Source organism: Salminus brasiliensis, chromosome 7 (genome assembly GCF_030463535.1).
Source record: "Salminus brasiliensis chromosome 7, fSalBra1.hap2, whole genome shotgun sequence".
NCBI classification, from domain to species: domain Eukaryota; kingdom Metazoa; phylum Chordata; class Actinopteri; order Characiformes; family Bryconidae; genus Salminus; species Salminus brasiliensis.
This window is the reverse complement of record NC_132884.1, coordinates 28,403,115-28,420,032: the sequence shown is the minus strand read 5'-3', so window position 1 is coordinate 28,420,032 and position 16,918 is coordinate 28,403,115. Positions and strand designations below refer to the sequence as shown.

At 39.5% G+C, this 16,918-nt stretch overlaps 1 protein-coding gene across 2 annotated transcripts; it reads left to right on the top strand.

Moving 5' to 3' along the window:
* Positions 1-1,089: 1,089 nt before the first annotated feature.
* On the top strand, positions 1,090-16,671 carry hdac7b (histone deacetylase 7b). Of its 2 annotated transcripts, XM_072684423.1 has the most exons (22): positions 1,090-1,167; positions 4,937-5,047; positions 5,253-5,370; positions 6,134-6,236; positions 6,704-6,795; positions 7,522-7,611; positions 7,890-7,984; positions 8,545-8,722; positions 8,861-8,997; positions 9,845-9,967; positions 10,516-10,624; positions 11,523-11,650; positions 11,752-11,922; positions 12,236-12,291; positions 12,854-12,935; positions 13,052-13,168; positions 13,260-13,357; positions 13,447-13,565; positions 14,744-14,877; positions 15,010-15,094; positions 15,193-15,331; positions 15,422-16,671. In XM_072684423.1, exons 2-22 carry the CDS (start codon positions 4,940-4,942, stop codon positions 15,504-15,506), a joined length of 2,367 nt encoding a protein of 788 aa, XP_072540524.1. In that variant the 5' UTR covers positions 1,090-1,167; positions 4,937-4,939; the 3' UTR covers positions 15,507-16,671. The 2 variants fall into 2 exon arrangements, with proteins under 2 accessions (XP_072540524.1, XP_072540526.1); XM_072684425.1 differs by lacking the exon at positions 1,090-1,167 and having other exon boundaries at positions 5,041-5,046.
* Positions 16,672-16,918: the final 247 nt, after the last annotated feature.

The following is a 16,918-nucleotide window of genomic DNA, read 5'->3' as shown; positions in this document are numbered from 1 at the left end:
ACAACAGTGTGAAAAACACAGCAATTACCTTTCTCTATTTGGTTCCTACTGGGTGGCTACAAGAGGGACCTGGCATAATCCCAGATATACATACGTGAGGGGTCCCCTGTCCACCTTATCTTCCACAACATGCACACAACAGTCACTGTTCCGTCAGCCAGGCAGTGCATCCATATATATGTGTGGTGTGCGTGTGTGTGTGTGTGTGTGTGTGTGTGTGTGTGTGTGTGTGTGTATTTAAGGTAGCGGTGATCTGACCAACGCTTGGTGATTCCATATTATGAATGCTCTTTACTAAACTCTGTCGTGAACTGAATAGGGGATGATGAAATCCAGCTGTTGGGGTACCTGTCACAGCTGCAACTGGTCAATCTAAATTTGAGGTGTGGAACATCAGTCAGGATTACTGTGCTTTGAAGCAGTCTGGGAGCACTGAAGCACCAGTGTTAACTATACTGGGATGGGAAGTAAAGCAGCTATACTATAGGTTGGCTTAAGCATTCTAAAGGAGAGGTATCCAGGCTGGGTGGATGAGTGGTAGTAACTTATATTTAATAAAATACTGCACACTTAAATTGTCAGTCAGAGTAACTCAGGAGTGGTTTGATGTAAATGTGCAGATTGGAACCAGGCTTTTCTGGTGTTTAATGCCTTTAAAAACTACCTCACAGAATATGACTTACTATGCAGTAAAATGTAATCACTATGCAGGAGGCAGTAACTCAAAATAGTACCCAAATAGTTTGACCATTATCTGCATGTATAAAAATTCACCACGAGGGTATTCGGCGTACCTTTCTGTACAGTGAACCATTTCACAGGAAAAACACTTTTATTTATATAAATAAATTATATATAAAACGATTATTCGTATAATACACACTGGAAACTGCTGCCAGCAATTACATTTTGCCCAGCCGTATTACTTTAAACCCCGCCTCCTGTGCTACGATTGGCTGCAGGTAACTCGTCTTGTACTACGATTGGCCAATTCTTGCTCGTGTCTTTCGCTGTGATTGGTTGATGGTCAGCACCTACTCTTCGCAGACCGCTTGTGAGAATGAACTACTAATCAGTGCTAGTCCTAGTTGGTCGGAATACGGGTGAAGTTCCTCAGCGAGTCTGAGGCGTTGAAGAGACGCAGCTGGAGCTCAGAGGCTGTGCACGGTGAGAGCTCTCCGCTTCTTCTGCTTACCTGTCTGTTTTATGCTGTTTTTGTTTTTCCGGGTTGGTTCTGGTTTATGCTTTAACACTTTGAGCGGCTGCTGAGAGCTCATAGATTTGGACAGAGGCGAGAAGCGCACGCGTACACACAAACACCACAAACCAGAATATGTAGTGACATCTACAGAAAACTCTCAGGAGCAGTTCTCGTCCTAACACACTCTGGCTTACTTGTTGTTTCATTTCCTCTGATACATGATGTTCTCCGGAGTTTCAAAACCTTATGACTAAAAACTGGTCCTTAATTTAGCTTATGAAATGTAGTGAGTCAGTCAGACAGGAGTACTGATGTTTTATCACAACATAAAATATTGAAATATCGAAAATCAAGAAATAACATGTAAAATGAATAAAATTGAGCTATTACTGTATAATCCATAACTGTATAAAGCTGTACATTAGCTTTAAACATGTGTCCTTGTACTGCAGCTTTTTATAGTGATGTTTATGGTGGAGGTGATGATAAAAGGTGGAGGTATGATGTTTGACTGTTTTGGCACAGCTGTGAAAAATGTCAGAGCGGGTGAAACACTATGAAGTATAAAAAAGGCTTATATACCAAAATAGAGCAAAAGTGACTATAGAGTGAAGACCATTTGCCATCAGAAACTGAAACTACAACCGCAAACAAGAACCTGTGCAGCTTTCTGCGAGGGGTAGCAGTGGAGCATCTTCAGTCAGGCTGATGGCAGGTATTGCTTTTAAAGGTCTGATGCTTTCTGAATGCTAAAAATAGTCAAACGCTACTTTCCCACCTGTTTTCTCGCTTGATTTGAAGTACAGCTTATGTTCTCTTATCCAAGAACATGGATACGTGTTCAGTACAGGATGGTGCCATTAAAAAGACCTTTCTGAAGCAATTTAAGTCAGGCATTTAAAATACAGGCCATTAAACTCATTAAACTCATTAAAATCTGATTCATTTGTTTGCTGATCTTCAGTAGCTGTGTTTAAAAGCTGAGAGAAAAGCGTTTCATGTCAGCTGAACATAATCCTGTGCTGTCCTGTGTTGTAAGAGGTCTGCAGCTGAGGACAGCAGAACATGCTGACATAAACTGTCGCAGGCAAAGCCAGTGTATTTATAGCTACAGGAAGAGAATGTGTTTTTAAAATGCACACTTTAATAGAGCACTTCCTCATTAGCTGAAAGGTTACCATAGCGATCCGCCACAGGCTGAGTGTGAGGTGGTTTCTGCGGTGGTGTGGAGAAGAGCGAGTGCTGAGGTGTGTGGGTGCACTCACAGCGAGGTTTCAGAGAACAGCTGGAGAGAGAGAAAGATCAATGCACACACAGCGCTTACTGTCAGCAGTCATATATTTGGCTGCGCTCTTTACAAGGGTGCTTTTCTTCCTTCTGTCACTCCCTCTGTCTCGACTCTGAGGTTTGAAGAAAAGGGTAGGATAAGGAGAAAAACAACATGATTCATTTGGTCATTAAACAGTTAGGGTGGTGATCGTTTAACTGGAGTGAAGCCAATCCTTAAACTCATTTCAACTGTTTGAGCAATGAGCACCGGCTAACACAAAGCATACAGGAAGCATTTCTTTATCATCAGTGTTACCAAAAAAACAACAACTTTAAGCTCATATTTTAAAACCTTTTAAAGGATCCGTACGTGTGTTTCAATTCTGTCCGAGCTCCACTTCTGTAATGAAAACGTCTTTTTTTAGCCCTTACATTGAAACACCATAATTCTATGGTGGCACCACCGGTAGTGCCTGTGCCGCACAACTCCAGGGGCCTGAAGCTGTGGGTCTGAGCCCCTCTCCAGTCACTGTAAGGAGTTTGGTGTGTTCTCCCTGTGTCTGTGAGTTTTCCGGATTCTCCCCACCTCTCACAAACACACAGGCTTAATTGCTCCTAGGTGTGTGGTACTCACCGATGAACTGGTGCTCTATTGCTGGTTTGCATCCAAAGATTCAGAGTAGGCTCCAAACCCACCATGAACCTGATCAGCAAGAAGTAGATAGGATGGATGGATGGATAGATAGATTTTTTTGTTGTGTTTTGAAGGCCAATATATGTAAATGCACGCTGTTGTGATTGGATATGCTGTATGGTGTCTCCTTTAATACGCAGTCCAGGCTGGAACACTCCTAACCTTAAGGTATATATGGGTTTTTGTGGCATCACAAATACAGTGAACTCAGAAAGTTGCTGAATTTGTATAAACACTGACCGTCTGAACTGGGGTGCGAATGGAATACTTACATACTACATCATGCTCAAAAAGTAAGAGAAATGTGTTTTTATACAATTAGTACAATAACAGAAATATATGATTTTATTAACAGTTGTTAAATTAAGAATATTTGATATATTTTTAATGAATTAGTAGTTCATTTAATTCACATGATTTATCTCTTGCTCCAGATGCAGCAAAGACATTTTTGGTATATAAGTTTGCTTCATTCTAGGCTAACATTGCTAACACTAAGACCGTCAGCAATCTTGTCTTGGTCAATACGTCGTGTGTTTCATGCAGAGACATTGGTGTGGTTTAGAATACAGTGTGTTTTATGTTAGTCAATGAAACAAAAATAACCTTTTTGCTGAATAGTGGTGGAGCCATTTAAAGTAACTGAAACCACAAGCACAATTTAGCTCTTCTGCGCATTGCACACCAGTTTGAACCAGTACTAAAAAGATGTTATGCAGAAGATGTAGTTACAGCTTTAGCTTAAATGTGTAAATAATAATGTGCTTACAAAATGAGACTGTTACAGGCTAGATCCAGTGTTTGTAAGCATCTCCTGTGGTAAACTAAAGACATCTTTGGTAAATGATAAATCATGTTAATTAGTTTTTCTGCTAAACTATTTTTTAAGGTGGTTGGTGTGGCGCAACAGATAACACCACTACCTGCCAGTGAGCTACCACACCACATGGGAGACTGGGGTTCGATTCCCAGTCTGGGTGACTATGCTGCGCAGTCCTTGGGCAAGACTCCTAACACTATATTGGCTCACCTCTGTAATATGAGTAACCTTGTAAGTTGCTCTGGATAAGAGCGTCTGCTAAATGCCATAAATGTAATGTAAATGTTTAAGGCCTGTCTCGACCTTTTCTACAATATATGGACGTGATCTTGATATGGTTTAATGACCTCAGTATCAACTAATATAGCCTGTTGCCCAATTACTGCATAATTTCTGGCAGAACATTTAGAAGTCCAAATGATGTTAGTTGCAAAGCCACACTCTACAACTCTGGTGGGGGAAGATTTTGGGTTTAGGCTGAATGAGCAAGAAGAGCCTTTAAACTTTAAAAAGACTGTGGCTGGAGAAGGGCCTTCCTGACAGTTGGCTTTCAGGGATGCTTTTGCTTGACAGTGTGAATACAAAGTTGATGCATGCTCATGATCACCAATGAGACACTGCCATTGAACACAGTTGAAAAAACAGCATTTTATTTTATTTTTTTGTTTGGATATGGAAAAAAAATATTCTCATCATTTTAATTTCAGACAGTTCAAGTTCTAGTTCAAGTTATTTAAAAGTCATTTAAAAGTCCATGCAGTATATCATCTAAAATAAAAGTTATTTTGACAGGCCTATCTTTAAGATCCTATTTTTCTATATAGGGTTTAATGAGATTTTCTTAGCACAGTGATGATATATCTATGTACTATATACAATCTATATCTATATACTATCTATGATCTACCATTTATCTATAATCGATCTGTAATCTATTTCTCTTCTTTTCTAGTGCATGGTGTGTTTTGCACTGCGCATGGATCCACAGTTATCTTCAAGGTGGTTTATGTTAGCAAACCCCGTACTGACCTGGAGTCCTCTTATGTTCAGCCTACAGACACAGGTAGTAGCCGGTGGCACTGTGCCACTACATTGGGCAGCACTGTTTCTGTCCTGTCTGCCGGGCTTCAACACACACACACACACACACAGCTTTACTGTTCCTTCTTTGTGTCCAGCTTTGTGTGATTAATGTGTAGAAGCCTTTCTGTAGATGTACAGGTCCTCCTTTTCCTAGAGCTTGTTTCTCTATGCTTCTCTCCATGCAGATGTCTGAGCAGCACCTGAGGATGGAGGGAGCGAGGGAGAGGGAGAAAGAGAGGGAGGAAAGAGAGAAAGAGAGACAGGCGTTTGAGCAGCTTTGGGATAAAGAAAAGAACCAAAACAGTAATGTCCTTCCTATGAAACTTTTGCACTAAATCACTGAATCACTAAATTCTTCTCTTTATAACATATGATAGAGAGAGAGAGAGTTTTGGGGGGGGTATGACATAAAAAAAATTAAAGAGAGAGAAAACGAGACGAGGAGAGAATGTGAGACAGAGCAAAGTAGAGAGAATATGGATTTGAGATGAGAGAACAAGAAAAAGAGTAAGAGAGAAAAAGAGAGACCGAGAGAATGCAACGAGGGAGAAAGAATAAATGGGAGAGTAAATGACAGAAAAGGAGAAAGAGAAATAAGTGTAAGAGAGTGTATGAGGAGAGAGAAAGAGACTATATGAGAGAGTAAATGAGATAAAAAGGGGAAGAGAAAGAGAGAGAGAGAATTAGAGTGTGTGGGGCAGAGCGGAAGAAAATATAAGGCAGAGTAAATGAGATAAAATTAGAGTGCGAAAGAAAGAGAGAATAAAAATAAGTGCATGGGAGGGAGCGAGTTAGAGGGAGATTCCAGTATTATATTCAGGGGGATTTCAAACAAGCAGTGTTAACTGCAAGGAACTTATTCACACTGAAGTCCTTTAACTCTGCCTTCTGTCTCTTCCTTTCTCAGAAGTGTAAGATGTAGTGTCCTTTATCTACACTTTGTGTACACTGTTACGTTATGTTGTTCTCATGTAATAAACCACATACTGAAGCTTGTACACATGTGCCACATGTAACCACAATGTAGAGGGGCTTGCACTTTCAGCTTATGTGCTATGATTGACAGGTGCAGTAACCAGTGCTTGGGTGAAACAGAAGCTGCGGCAGTTGATTAAACAGAAAAACCCAGAAGCAACGTCTACGCTCAGCAGCCTCCCCACAGGCTTCAGGTTAGTTAGAAACTGCTTCTTTTATAGGTCAGCACTGAAACAGTTCCCCTGATTACTAGAGCTCTGTTTTTACCTTTTCTCTGGAAAGTGACACAACCCTGAAATGCCAGTAAAAGTCATGTTACAGTAGTTCTGTATAATAATACATAAATAAATAAAAACAGACACAAGGTTGCCTGGTTATGGCAGATTTCTGGACTTCTAATACATTGAGGTACAGAACCGTCATTAAAACAGAACAAAGATTGTACAGGAGATATAGGTCTGTGTCCCAAATCTGTTATAAAGATCACCCAGAAAACTGTAGAAAGGAGTAATGTCCCAATACCTGCGCATGTACTAAAAGCAGATAAGAATTGCTAGTATGCTGTTCTCCAGATCAGCTCTGATGAAGACCTTGTATTAGACTTTGTATGTAGTTTTTACAGTGAGTGTGTGCATAATGAATATTTGTGGCTGTTATTTAGGGAGCTGGCTCCTATTCCTGACCTGAACCTTCATCTCCAACAGAACTCATCCTCATCTCTAAACCACAGAGGCGAGCACTTGCGGAGAACAGGTAATACATGCACCAATCACTGAAAACAAAGAACAATGATTTAGTAATTAGTGCTGCTTGTAAAGTTGAAAGGCCAAACTGTTGTGTAAGGTGGGAAAGTGTGACCGATTAAAAGACTAAAAATAGTTTTAGTTAAACAGTGTTTTAAGACCATATATACTTGTCAGGTGTCCCTTCATTATCAATTCTCTGGAGAGAAAAAAATATTTTTGTTTTGTTACAGCATGATATTATCATACTTAGTTTTGGATATATTTAATATGTCATAAATAATGTATAATTTAAACAAATATTGTTAGTTTGTGTAGTTAAGCAGTTTAGCCTGTACTGTAATAAAAAGTCTAAGTCTGGCAGTATTTTCTTTGTGAAGACTGAAGGTCCCTCAATATTATCAGCAGATATTTCAGTCAAAATGTCAAGACAAGACAAGACAACCATATTTACCATGTTGGACACAGATGGAATTTGGCTTCCACTTTTATCCCATCCATGCAGTGAACACACACACACACACCAGTGAAACACACAGTGGCCAGTGAGCACACATGCCCAGAGCGGTGGTCAGCCATTGCTGTGGCGTCCAGGGAGTAGAGAGGGTGAAGGGCCTTGTTCAAGGGCCCAACAGTGGCAGCATCATAAACATCAGTTGTCTTCAGGTCTAGCACCTAGTTACACTGATGTGTATGTGAGAGTGTGTGAGTATGTTTTTTTTGTTAAATGTTTTAGTCTCAGAGCCCCTCCTGAAAGTGAAGCTAAGGAGGAGTGTGACTAACCGAAAGAATCCGCTCCATCGTAAATCAAGTGCTCCCCCTGCAGGTGAAGACCATATGACACGCATGCTGTTATAAATAACAGACATTTATTTTAGTATTTAGGAGTTTACTTAGCAACTTCACACACACAAGTACGCTTTACAGTAAGTGGTATATTAAAAACAGTATATATAATATTTTAGAAAATATTTATAACTAGATTTAAAAAGAGTTCACATGAAAGCATAATAATAATGTATGCCCCAAACATTTTTATTTTGTTTCTAATTCACAGTGTGTGTGTGTGTGTGTGTGTGTGTGTGTGTGTGTTTGTATTTAAAGGCTCCTGCCCTAGCACTCTAGCATCTGAGCGCAGCTCACCCTCCAGTCAGTCAGACAGTGGATTGCTCACCTACAACACAAAATTATCCCACAAGGTTTGCTTCTCTCTCCCTTCACTGCTTTATCCCTCAATCCCAGCCCTACCCCTCTCTCTCACTCACTAATGATAATGTGTTAAATTGGGCTTAGAAAGGGAACAATCACTAATTCAATGCACAGCTCTTTAATATTAACAACAACCTACTCTGCTGAGGTTGATATAGCGTTTCCCTTTTTACCAGCTTTGACTAGGGTTTTCTCTAGTAGGCTTGGTGTATGTGTATATATATATATATATATATATATATATATATATATATATATATATATGGCCATTACAAGAACCATTAGAATGCTTTAAAAAAGGATTTTGGAAAATGACCATGTAAAATGAAGTATGGCTATATAAAATAATAAAAGGCAGTGTTATAGATGAAAAATAAATAGAGCAGTAACAGTGAACAACCTGCTGCCCACTGGCAAGAATTTCAGGAAGGGGAAGTACACAGAATACACAGAATTTTTCTTTTCATCTCAATGTTTATATAAATGGTGTGCAGAACATTTACTGCTCTAGGTCTAAGCTTAATTAAGTTTACATGATCTTTCTCTGTAGAGTGAGAAGCATCTGAACTCCAGGCAGATGGCGAGTAATCCCATGTCCTCTTCATACGTATATGTCTCACCTAGCCAGGAGACTGTGGAGAGTGCTTACTCTTCCGCAGTCTTCTTAATGAACAACCAGAGATACCTGCACACACCAGTACTTACCAGTCCTCACCCAGTTCAACAAGGTTAGTGTGCCATATCCAGCCAATAGCACTACGCTGTTACATTGATACCTTCCTGTTGTGTCTCCTAGTTGGAGTCATGTACATTCACCACATATGTTGTCATAATGGCAAGGAAATAACAAATATGTATTCTTTCAGTACATTTTGTGGTGAGCCCTCTCAGGCCTCTGACCAGAACCCAGTCACAGCCGGCAATAATTCACCTCGAACCGGCTCCCCATATGTGCCGTGCCTACAGCACCCGACAGAGGGAGAGAACCAGGCACACACAAGAGGTGAGAGATTTTTTTTTTTTTGCTGTTCCATCACATCTGCTTCATCCAATAATTATCACCTTCTGTATTTATCCAGATGTTGTTTATTTATTAATGTAAGGAAAATAAATTCAGGGTTTGAGATCTTTTGATCTCAAACCCTAATGTCTTCAGTGTAATGCAAAAAAAAAAGAATTGGCTTCACTATTCCATTACCTTCGTATGAGACCTGAATATATTTGTTGTACAGCATCGTTTTTGCGTTGATGATGTAAATTGTTATGTAATTTAGACTGTTCTGTTTTTGCTGCTGATGTGGTATGGATTGTCCATTATAATATGATGCTCCCTCGTAATATACATTTTAATATAGACTACGTTCTGTACAAAGGTGTAGACTTGTTCACGTCATTTATATCTAGCTTTAGATTCTCTTAAATATATTAAGAATGCTCTATTTATGATTCTGTGATTCTGATTTGAATGCTCTTTCTATTTGAACTCAGGTTTTCTCTCTATTTTTTGGAGTATCACAGAAATTATAAATGATCAATTAACTGTATTTTCATCTATTTTCCATCTATACTAATCTTAATGCAGTGGCAACATTTTTATAAAAAGAGCTATAAAATAAAAACAATGAATTGATATTATATTATATTATATTATATATTTTATTTTCCCTACAGCCTTGACCTCCACAGTTTCTATTTTGTAATGTAATTTCAGACAGTGGAAATTGTTCTCACAACTGAAACGGTGTCCATGCTTTTGCACATGCCACATTTACTTTTTCATTTTTTAACATCTCCCTTCTGTGTCATATGTACTTTTATTTATATAAATATTTATAAAAATCTGATACCAGGTCTCACCAGGAAGGCAAAGCCAAGCAGACAAAGAGGGAATGGAGAGGGAGAAAGCCAAATGGAGGAAGAAAGAAAGCATTAGAAGAATAGATGCCATGACCAAGAAATCTGATATGTCAGAGGTACAGACTGCAGAGAATGTATTAAACAAAAGATAAAGAGAGCAACAAAAACTCAGGACTCTACTCAAACAGACCCACTTTTATGCAGAAAAGACTTATTAATTACATGTTGGACATCACACGTCTTCCTATGTACAGGCCCTCTTTCTCCCCCATCACTCAGTGCTATGCTACACAGTGCAGACATCTGTTTGGTGTTGTCAACTAGTTTAGTGTTCTCCTCCATGCGTGCTGAGCTGTTTAGTAGCCTTGCTACTTAGAAGCAAATGCTAGCCTTTACCCTCTTAGCACTGGTGGCATTGTGGGATATGGGAAGTCCAAGTTAGTGACTGGAATTTGAAAATGATTCAAATGGGGTGAAAATTGGTTGTATTTTATGTGTTTGCAAGCCCGCCGAGTGTCCAGGAGGTTGTAACAGTACAAAGCTTTTTTACCACACGGTCCTCAATGTGTTCTCATTCTCAATATGTTTTTCATACTTGAAACCTTTAAAAAAAACTTTTCATACTGAACTTTCTCTCCTTCCATCTCATTCTGGCCTGTTATAGCAAAAGTCAGTGTCTTGTCAGCTCCTGACACATGAAGAGACCGCTCCAAAATGTTACAAATCTGAGGGTACAGAGCCCCCTGCTGTCATCAAAGAGAACCGCAGCACAGGTAAGAGCAGGACAGAGTAAATGTAACAAGAGTAAAAGTATTGCAGATGTGTTTTCGCAATTAATAAAATTAAATATTTGTATTCAGTACGTTACATTTTGAAAAAGCCCCATTCAGAATACAGTTACTTCTTATTTTTAGGAGAACATCTATCCACTAGGGATGTCCCGATCCAGTCCAGTGACAATCCAGGCATTTTTAATCGATCGGGGATTGGCTTTTAAAACCTGATCCACTTCTGATTCTTGTTTTTTGTTGACCAAGGACCAAAACTAAAACAAAAACAAAAAGCTCTATTTTAACTGATTAGTGCTTTGACAATACCAGTTAGCAGCCAAAACAAGGCTAAAGTTGTCCTTTTACTTGAACTTTCCATTCTACCTGCTTCACTATTGTAGGTAGAATTAGAAGCCAATGTCTTCCTTGTTTTGGCTGCTAAGTGTTACTGAATACATTTAAGATGTATTTGATGCATAGTTTATCTATGTTGTCATTGTATTAGAAACAGCAACCTTATGGCTCCTCCACTTTGCTAGGCTGTAGCCATTGAGTTGTGTCATCCATCGTTTGCCACCTTCACAGTTTTTAACCACAGAGCTTCTCTTGGCTGGTTATTTTTGGCAGTGAGGCACTCTCAACCAAGTCCACTGTGTCTGATACATATATACTTACACACACACATATGCTACCCATGAATCATGTCAGAGCCACTGCTGTGTTGCAAATTGTCCACCCCCTAACATAATATCTGGTCAGCATTGGTCCTGTGGTGATAAAGTGACTGACAAATTGTGCATGACAACACATGGGCTACAGTCTAATTGTACACCTATACAGTGGACACACAAAGTAGGGGGCCCTGAAAATGGACAATGTAAAATGAATTGTGTGTCAATAGGGTTGGTGTATGACTTAGAGACGCAGAAGCCCTCGTGTACCTGTGGCGGAAGCAACCCTCACCATGGGTATCATACTAGCAGTGTGTGGTCAAGACTGCAGGAATGTGGCCTCACCAGTCAGTGTAAGGTACAAACCACCACTAATTAGCACACAGATCCACAGACCATCTCTATCAAATCTACTACTGAGCTCCACTGGTCCACTCAGTGTGCTGTGATATGTTTCAGAGGATCCCAGGCAGAAAAGCCACCATTCAGGAAATCCAGGTGGTTCCTCAGGAGAACCAAGCTTTTCCATACGGAACAAATCGTCTGGGTCGTCTGAACCTGGCCGATGCAAGGGTAGCGGCAGGCAGTGTTACGGAGCTGGCGCTGCGGGTAGCACAGGGAGAACTGAGGGTGAGACAGCAGCAGGCCACAATTCTATACCCACTTCTAAGCACAATATTTCTCTGCTCTATTATGTTCTCTCTCTCTCTTTCTCTCCTCTCTCTCTCTCCCTCTTTTGCACTTTCACTTTCTTTTGCTCTCCTTTTCTCTCATCCTTTCTCTCCATCTATTTCCATTATTTCTCTCTCATTCTCTCTCACTTTCCTTTGCCTTCTTACTCTCTGTCTTCCTCACTGTTTCTCACTCCAACATTTCTCTCTTTCCCTCTCCCTCTCTCTTCCTCTTTTTCTCTTTAACTCTCTCTCTTTGTGTCTCCAACCAGAATGGTTTTGCAATAGTTAAACCACGTGGGCACAGTACTTCACACTCAGAGTCAGTGTAAGTATCATAGAACACACACACATACACACACATACACAACACAAGCAAATGCCATGTATACTCATATATATCCTGCAGATACAAAAGTATACAAAATATATAAATCCTTCCTCCTAGACATTTTACCATCAGCTGCGTTTAGGAACCACAGCAACTGTGGTTGCCAGGAAGTGGCAGACCATGCAAAGTTACACAGCGGGGTAGCTGAGTGTAGAGAGCAGAAAAGTGGCCAACGTTCTGCTGACTCCAGACCTGCTGTTAGAGTTGCAAAGGGGGACCATCTCCAAAATAATGCTTATAGGTTTAGAATGAGATGTCATCAAAGCTCCTGTAGGTTTGATATGCAGATGTCCTGATCTAATTAAGTGTAAATTTGAAATGTAAGTGACAACTTCCAGATTCAAAGTATGGAAAAATGTAAAAAGTAGCAAAAATGGAGATACAAGGTTTGATAAAATATACAAGATATATTTGAATATATATTTGATATATATGTATATATATTCACTTTGTCACTTAAACATCTAGTTTGTTCAAAGCTCTCTCTCTCTTTTTTTAGGGGTCCTTTTAGTTCAGTAGCGATTGCGGCTAAACAGCTCCAGAACAGACTTAGTGACAAAAAGATTCTCATTGTTGATTGGGTAAGAACCACCCCCCCCCCACCTCACCCACACACAGACACACACACTTACACTTACTTTTGTACTTACCTAAGACACTGCTGACATTTGGCTCTGTGTCCTCTGTGCTGTTTCAGGATGTTCACCATAACGACATCATTCAGAATGTTTTCTACTCTGATCCCAAAGTTCTCTACATCTCACTGCACCGCCATGATCTCACACCCAACCCTGCAAAAGGAGGGCCGAGTGAGGTTAGTGTCCCATAACTGCACTTCCTCTGTGCATTTCACCTTTTCATTTATGAAGCATGAGCGAGAGCACTTGCATTTATTTCATCTACAGGTGGGCTTAGGTGCTGGAGAGGGCTTCAACGTTAATGTGCCATGGTCAGGTGGGCCGGATCTTCCAATAGGAGACGCAGAGTACCTTGCAGCTTTTAGGTATAACAGCATACCCTGTTTCTTTCGTGTAGGGGTGTGTAAGTGACAGTGAAAGTGTGAAGTCTAAGTGTCTCTTCTGTTCCCTGTAGGACTGTTGTCCTCCCCATTGCGCAAGAGTTCTCCCCTGATGTGGTTCTGGTGTCATCAGAGTTTAATGCAGTGACTGGTCACCCAGCATCTTCTAGAGGACCCAGAGTGTCCGCTGAATGTAAGTACCATTACATCCAAAACAGAAAACAAGAAACTTGCATGTATCTTGTAAAATGCATGTATGCGCCCCAAAGCATGAACTCCACTTCTCGACTGTAGAAGGAGCCCAGCATGAAATACCAGCATTATGCTGCTTTAAATTCACAGTAAACAGCTACTTTTTCATTTATTTTTATGACAGCATAAACCGATCAGTCATAACATTAACAACCACCTACCTAATATTGAGTAGATGCCCCTTGTGCCACCACAACAGATCTGACCTTTCGAGGCATGGACTTCACAAGGGGTCCTGTGGTTAAGTCCACTTTGGATTTCATCAGTGAGCCTTAGATGCCCATGACCCTGTCAGCAGTTCACTGGTTGTTCTTAAACCACTTTTTGTAGATACCTGAAGATCCCGAAAGACAAAACATCTTTATGTTTAACCAGTTTTCCTGATCACCTTCAAGAACTGACTGTTCACTTGCTGCCTAATATATCCCACCCCCTGTAGATAATCAAGGCTTTTCATCTCACCTGTCAGTGGTGCTTGGTGATTGGTTTCGATAGAATATCCCTAACAGAGAAGAAGCCACTATTGCGACAGCATTTTTAAACCTTTATTGAATCATTATAATTATTGTGGATAATGTATTGGGTACATTGTGAACAACACTAGATTCTTATCATGAGACTGGAATTCTTTCAGTAGCGCAGGAAGTTTAAGCTGTATTTAGACAGACTGAATCAGATGTCATTACTGTGTGCTGTTTAAGCATTTCAGAACAATGACTCAGGCTTTGTCATGGTAGATCTGCTTCTGTGGACGCCTTGGAAGGTCTTGTTTTATTTCTCATTAGCCTTGTGTTCATGCCCCATTTATCCTGACAGCATGTGAGTTCACTGTGGTCCACTTTCACTGTGTGAGTGCAGCAGTCAAAAATTATCCCTTCTTCCTCAAAAAAGAGAGAAACAGTTGTACAAAGCAGGAAGTAGAACTGATAAAATGACACCGCATTTCGGCTTCTTTTTGCTAAATCATGTATATTTTAACCCTGACTCAGAGCCATGTGCCCCTGTCTGAAACACAAGGCTTTGTTATTTGAAATATTCACATATATGTGAACGTAAATATGTCAGAATTATAATTTAGACGTGTGAAATGAATTAGAAGCAATTTGTTGTGTGTTTCAGGTTTTGGGTTGCTGACACAGAAGCTGATGGATTTGGCCAGAGGTCGAGTGGTCCTGGTATTAGAGGAAGGTCATGACCTGATGGCCATATGTGATGCATCTAAGATGTGCATCAACGCTCTACTGGAAAACAAGGTGATACACACTGCTTCTTCCGCAGCCTTGAACCCAACACCTTAATAAAGAAGAAAATCTCAAAAACTGTGTGTGTGTGTGTGTGTGTGTGTGTGTGTGTGTGTGTGTGTGTGTGTGTGTGTGTGATTTTAGGTTGCAACTCTGTCTGAAGATGTACTGACAAAGAGGCCATGTGCTAAGGCTGTTAAGTGCCTCCAGAAAGTCTTACACATCCAGAGTGAGTGTGCACTGAGCTCCCACAGTTCTCCTCTCGTCACCAAACGCTTTACTTTTTTCTCCTAATCTCTTTTTTCATTATCCCTCTCTGTCTCTCAGGTAAGTACTGGAGATCAGTGAATGCTGAAACTCATATAGTTGATCAGTCTTGGGTGCAGGCTAAGAGGAGATGTTCTACAGACAGTGATGCTGCCTCAGCGCTGGCCTCTCTCAGTATGGCTGGCTCAAACAGTACCAGGTAAGACCAGTGTAATGAGGCATCACCGGTATATATATTACCACTTCCAGTACAACAGAACTCTGTACCTGATTTCTGTCATGGTTGCAGAATGGTCAACTCAGGCAGCGTGTTTTGGAACCGGCATGATCAAAACGAGCCCATGGAGCATGATGAGAATGAGACTTATTTATGATGAAGACAGATGGAGATACGAATCTGACAACTGAATGAGGGAAAGAAGAAGAAGACCCTAATTTCTTCATTTCTTAACACAGCTCTGGAGACACATAATGCTTTTATACCAATCAATTTCATGCCTGTCCTTAGTGCTTTAAAAAACACACCAACATGTTTGGTATCAAACATAATCGCACACTGAGATGAGCAAATATTGATCTCCCTGATCATGGCTAGTAGAATTCTGTGTGATGAGTGAATTGGACCCGGATGACTATAAGCAAAAAAAATGGCCTCAACTTTTTAGAAAAATGCAAGTATATTTTTGGCTACTGGCCCTGTAATATTTTCACTCAAATGTAAAAAGTCAGAGCTCACTGCACTTAAGCAGATTTTGTAGGAATGTGCTTTTTAATGAGATTTTTGCTATGGTACTGTCACTTTTTACTTCAGTGCTTTAATTTAAACTAAAAATTAATACTTCTATACCACTGTCGTGACCGAACAAACTGATTTTTTTTTTACTGATTAGTCTAGTGCCTGCCATTAAAGTGTGAAATAAGCTACAATACTTAATAAAACTGAGTGCTGTGTTTTAGAGTAGTTTTGTCTACAGCGTTTTATCCTGGTACTGATTCAAATGGATTCAAATATGTTTATGTTAACAAAGCATTTTACCTTTTAGTAAAAAAAACTTCATATTCAGTAACCTGAGCCTTCCAGAGTTTTTCAGGATGTGTGAATGCTTTTCTTTTATATCATTATTGTTTTGCAGTTATTGTGTTTTTAAAAATCTTCATAGTAAAACCTATATGAATGCCTCTCTCACATAGAAGCCCTTTACACATTAATGCACTGAATAAAATAACATTGCTCTGGATTCTGATTAAACTGCACGCTGTTAAAATGCCTTTTGAGGGAAAACTTGGAAAAGAACAGAATTACGCTGAGTACATTAATAATAGACTGTATATGTACTGTGTCTTAAAATCGACACCTGAGAGAATTACATAAACAATAATTGTTTATGGAGGTGGTGAATATTTCTGTGCTCAGGAAAAAAACCAAAAAACAAATAGAAATTCATACAGAATGTAATGATTTTAAGAAATTCTGGAATCAAACCTTTTTTCTTCTAACTGGCTCACAAGACACTCAATACTTTGAAAACAACATTTCTTTGTTTTATATTGTTATTGTTGCTTTTGTAAGTAAAAATTTGAAACAGTCCAACATTATATTTTTACACCAACTTTAATTGAAAAGTGTATGTATGTGTGTGTGTATATATATATATATATATATATATATATATATATATATATATATATATATATATATATATATATATATATATATATAATTTCAGAGCCCCCATATGTCACCAAAACGCACCAAATTCAAAGAAATCACTGAAAGCCCCATTTT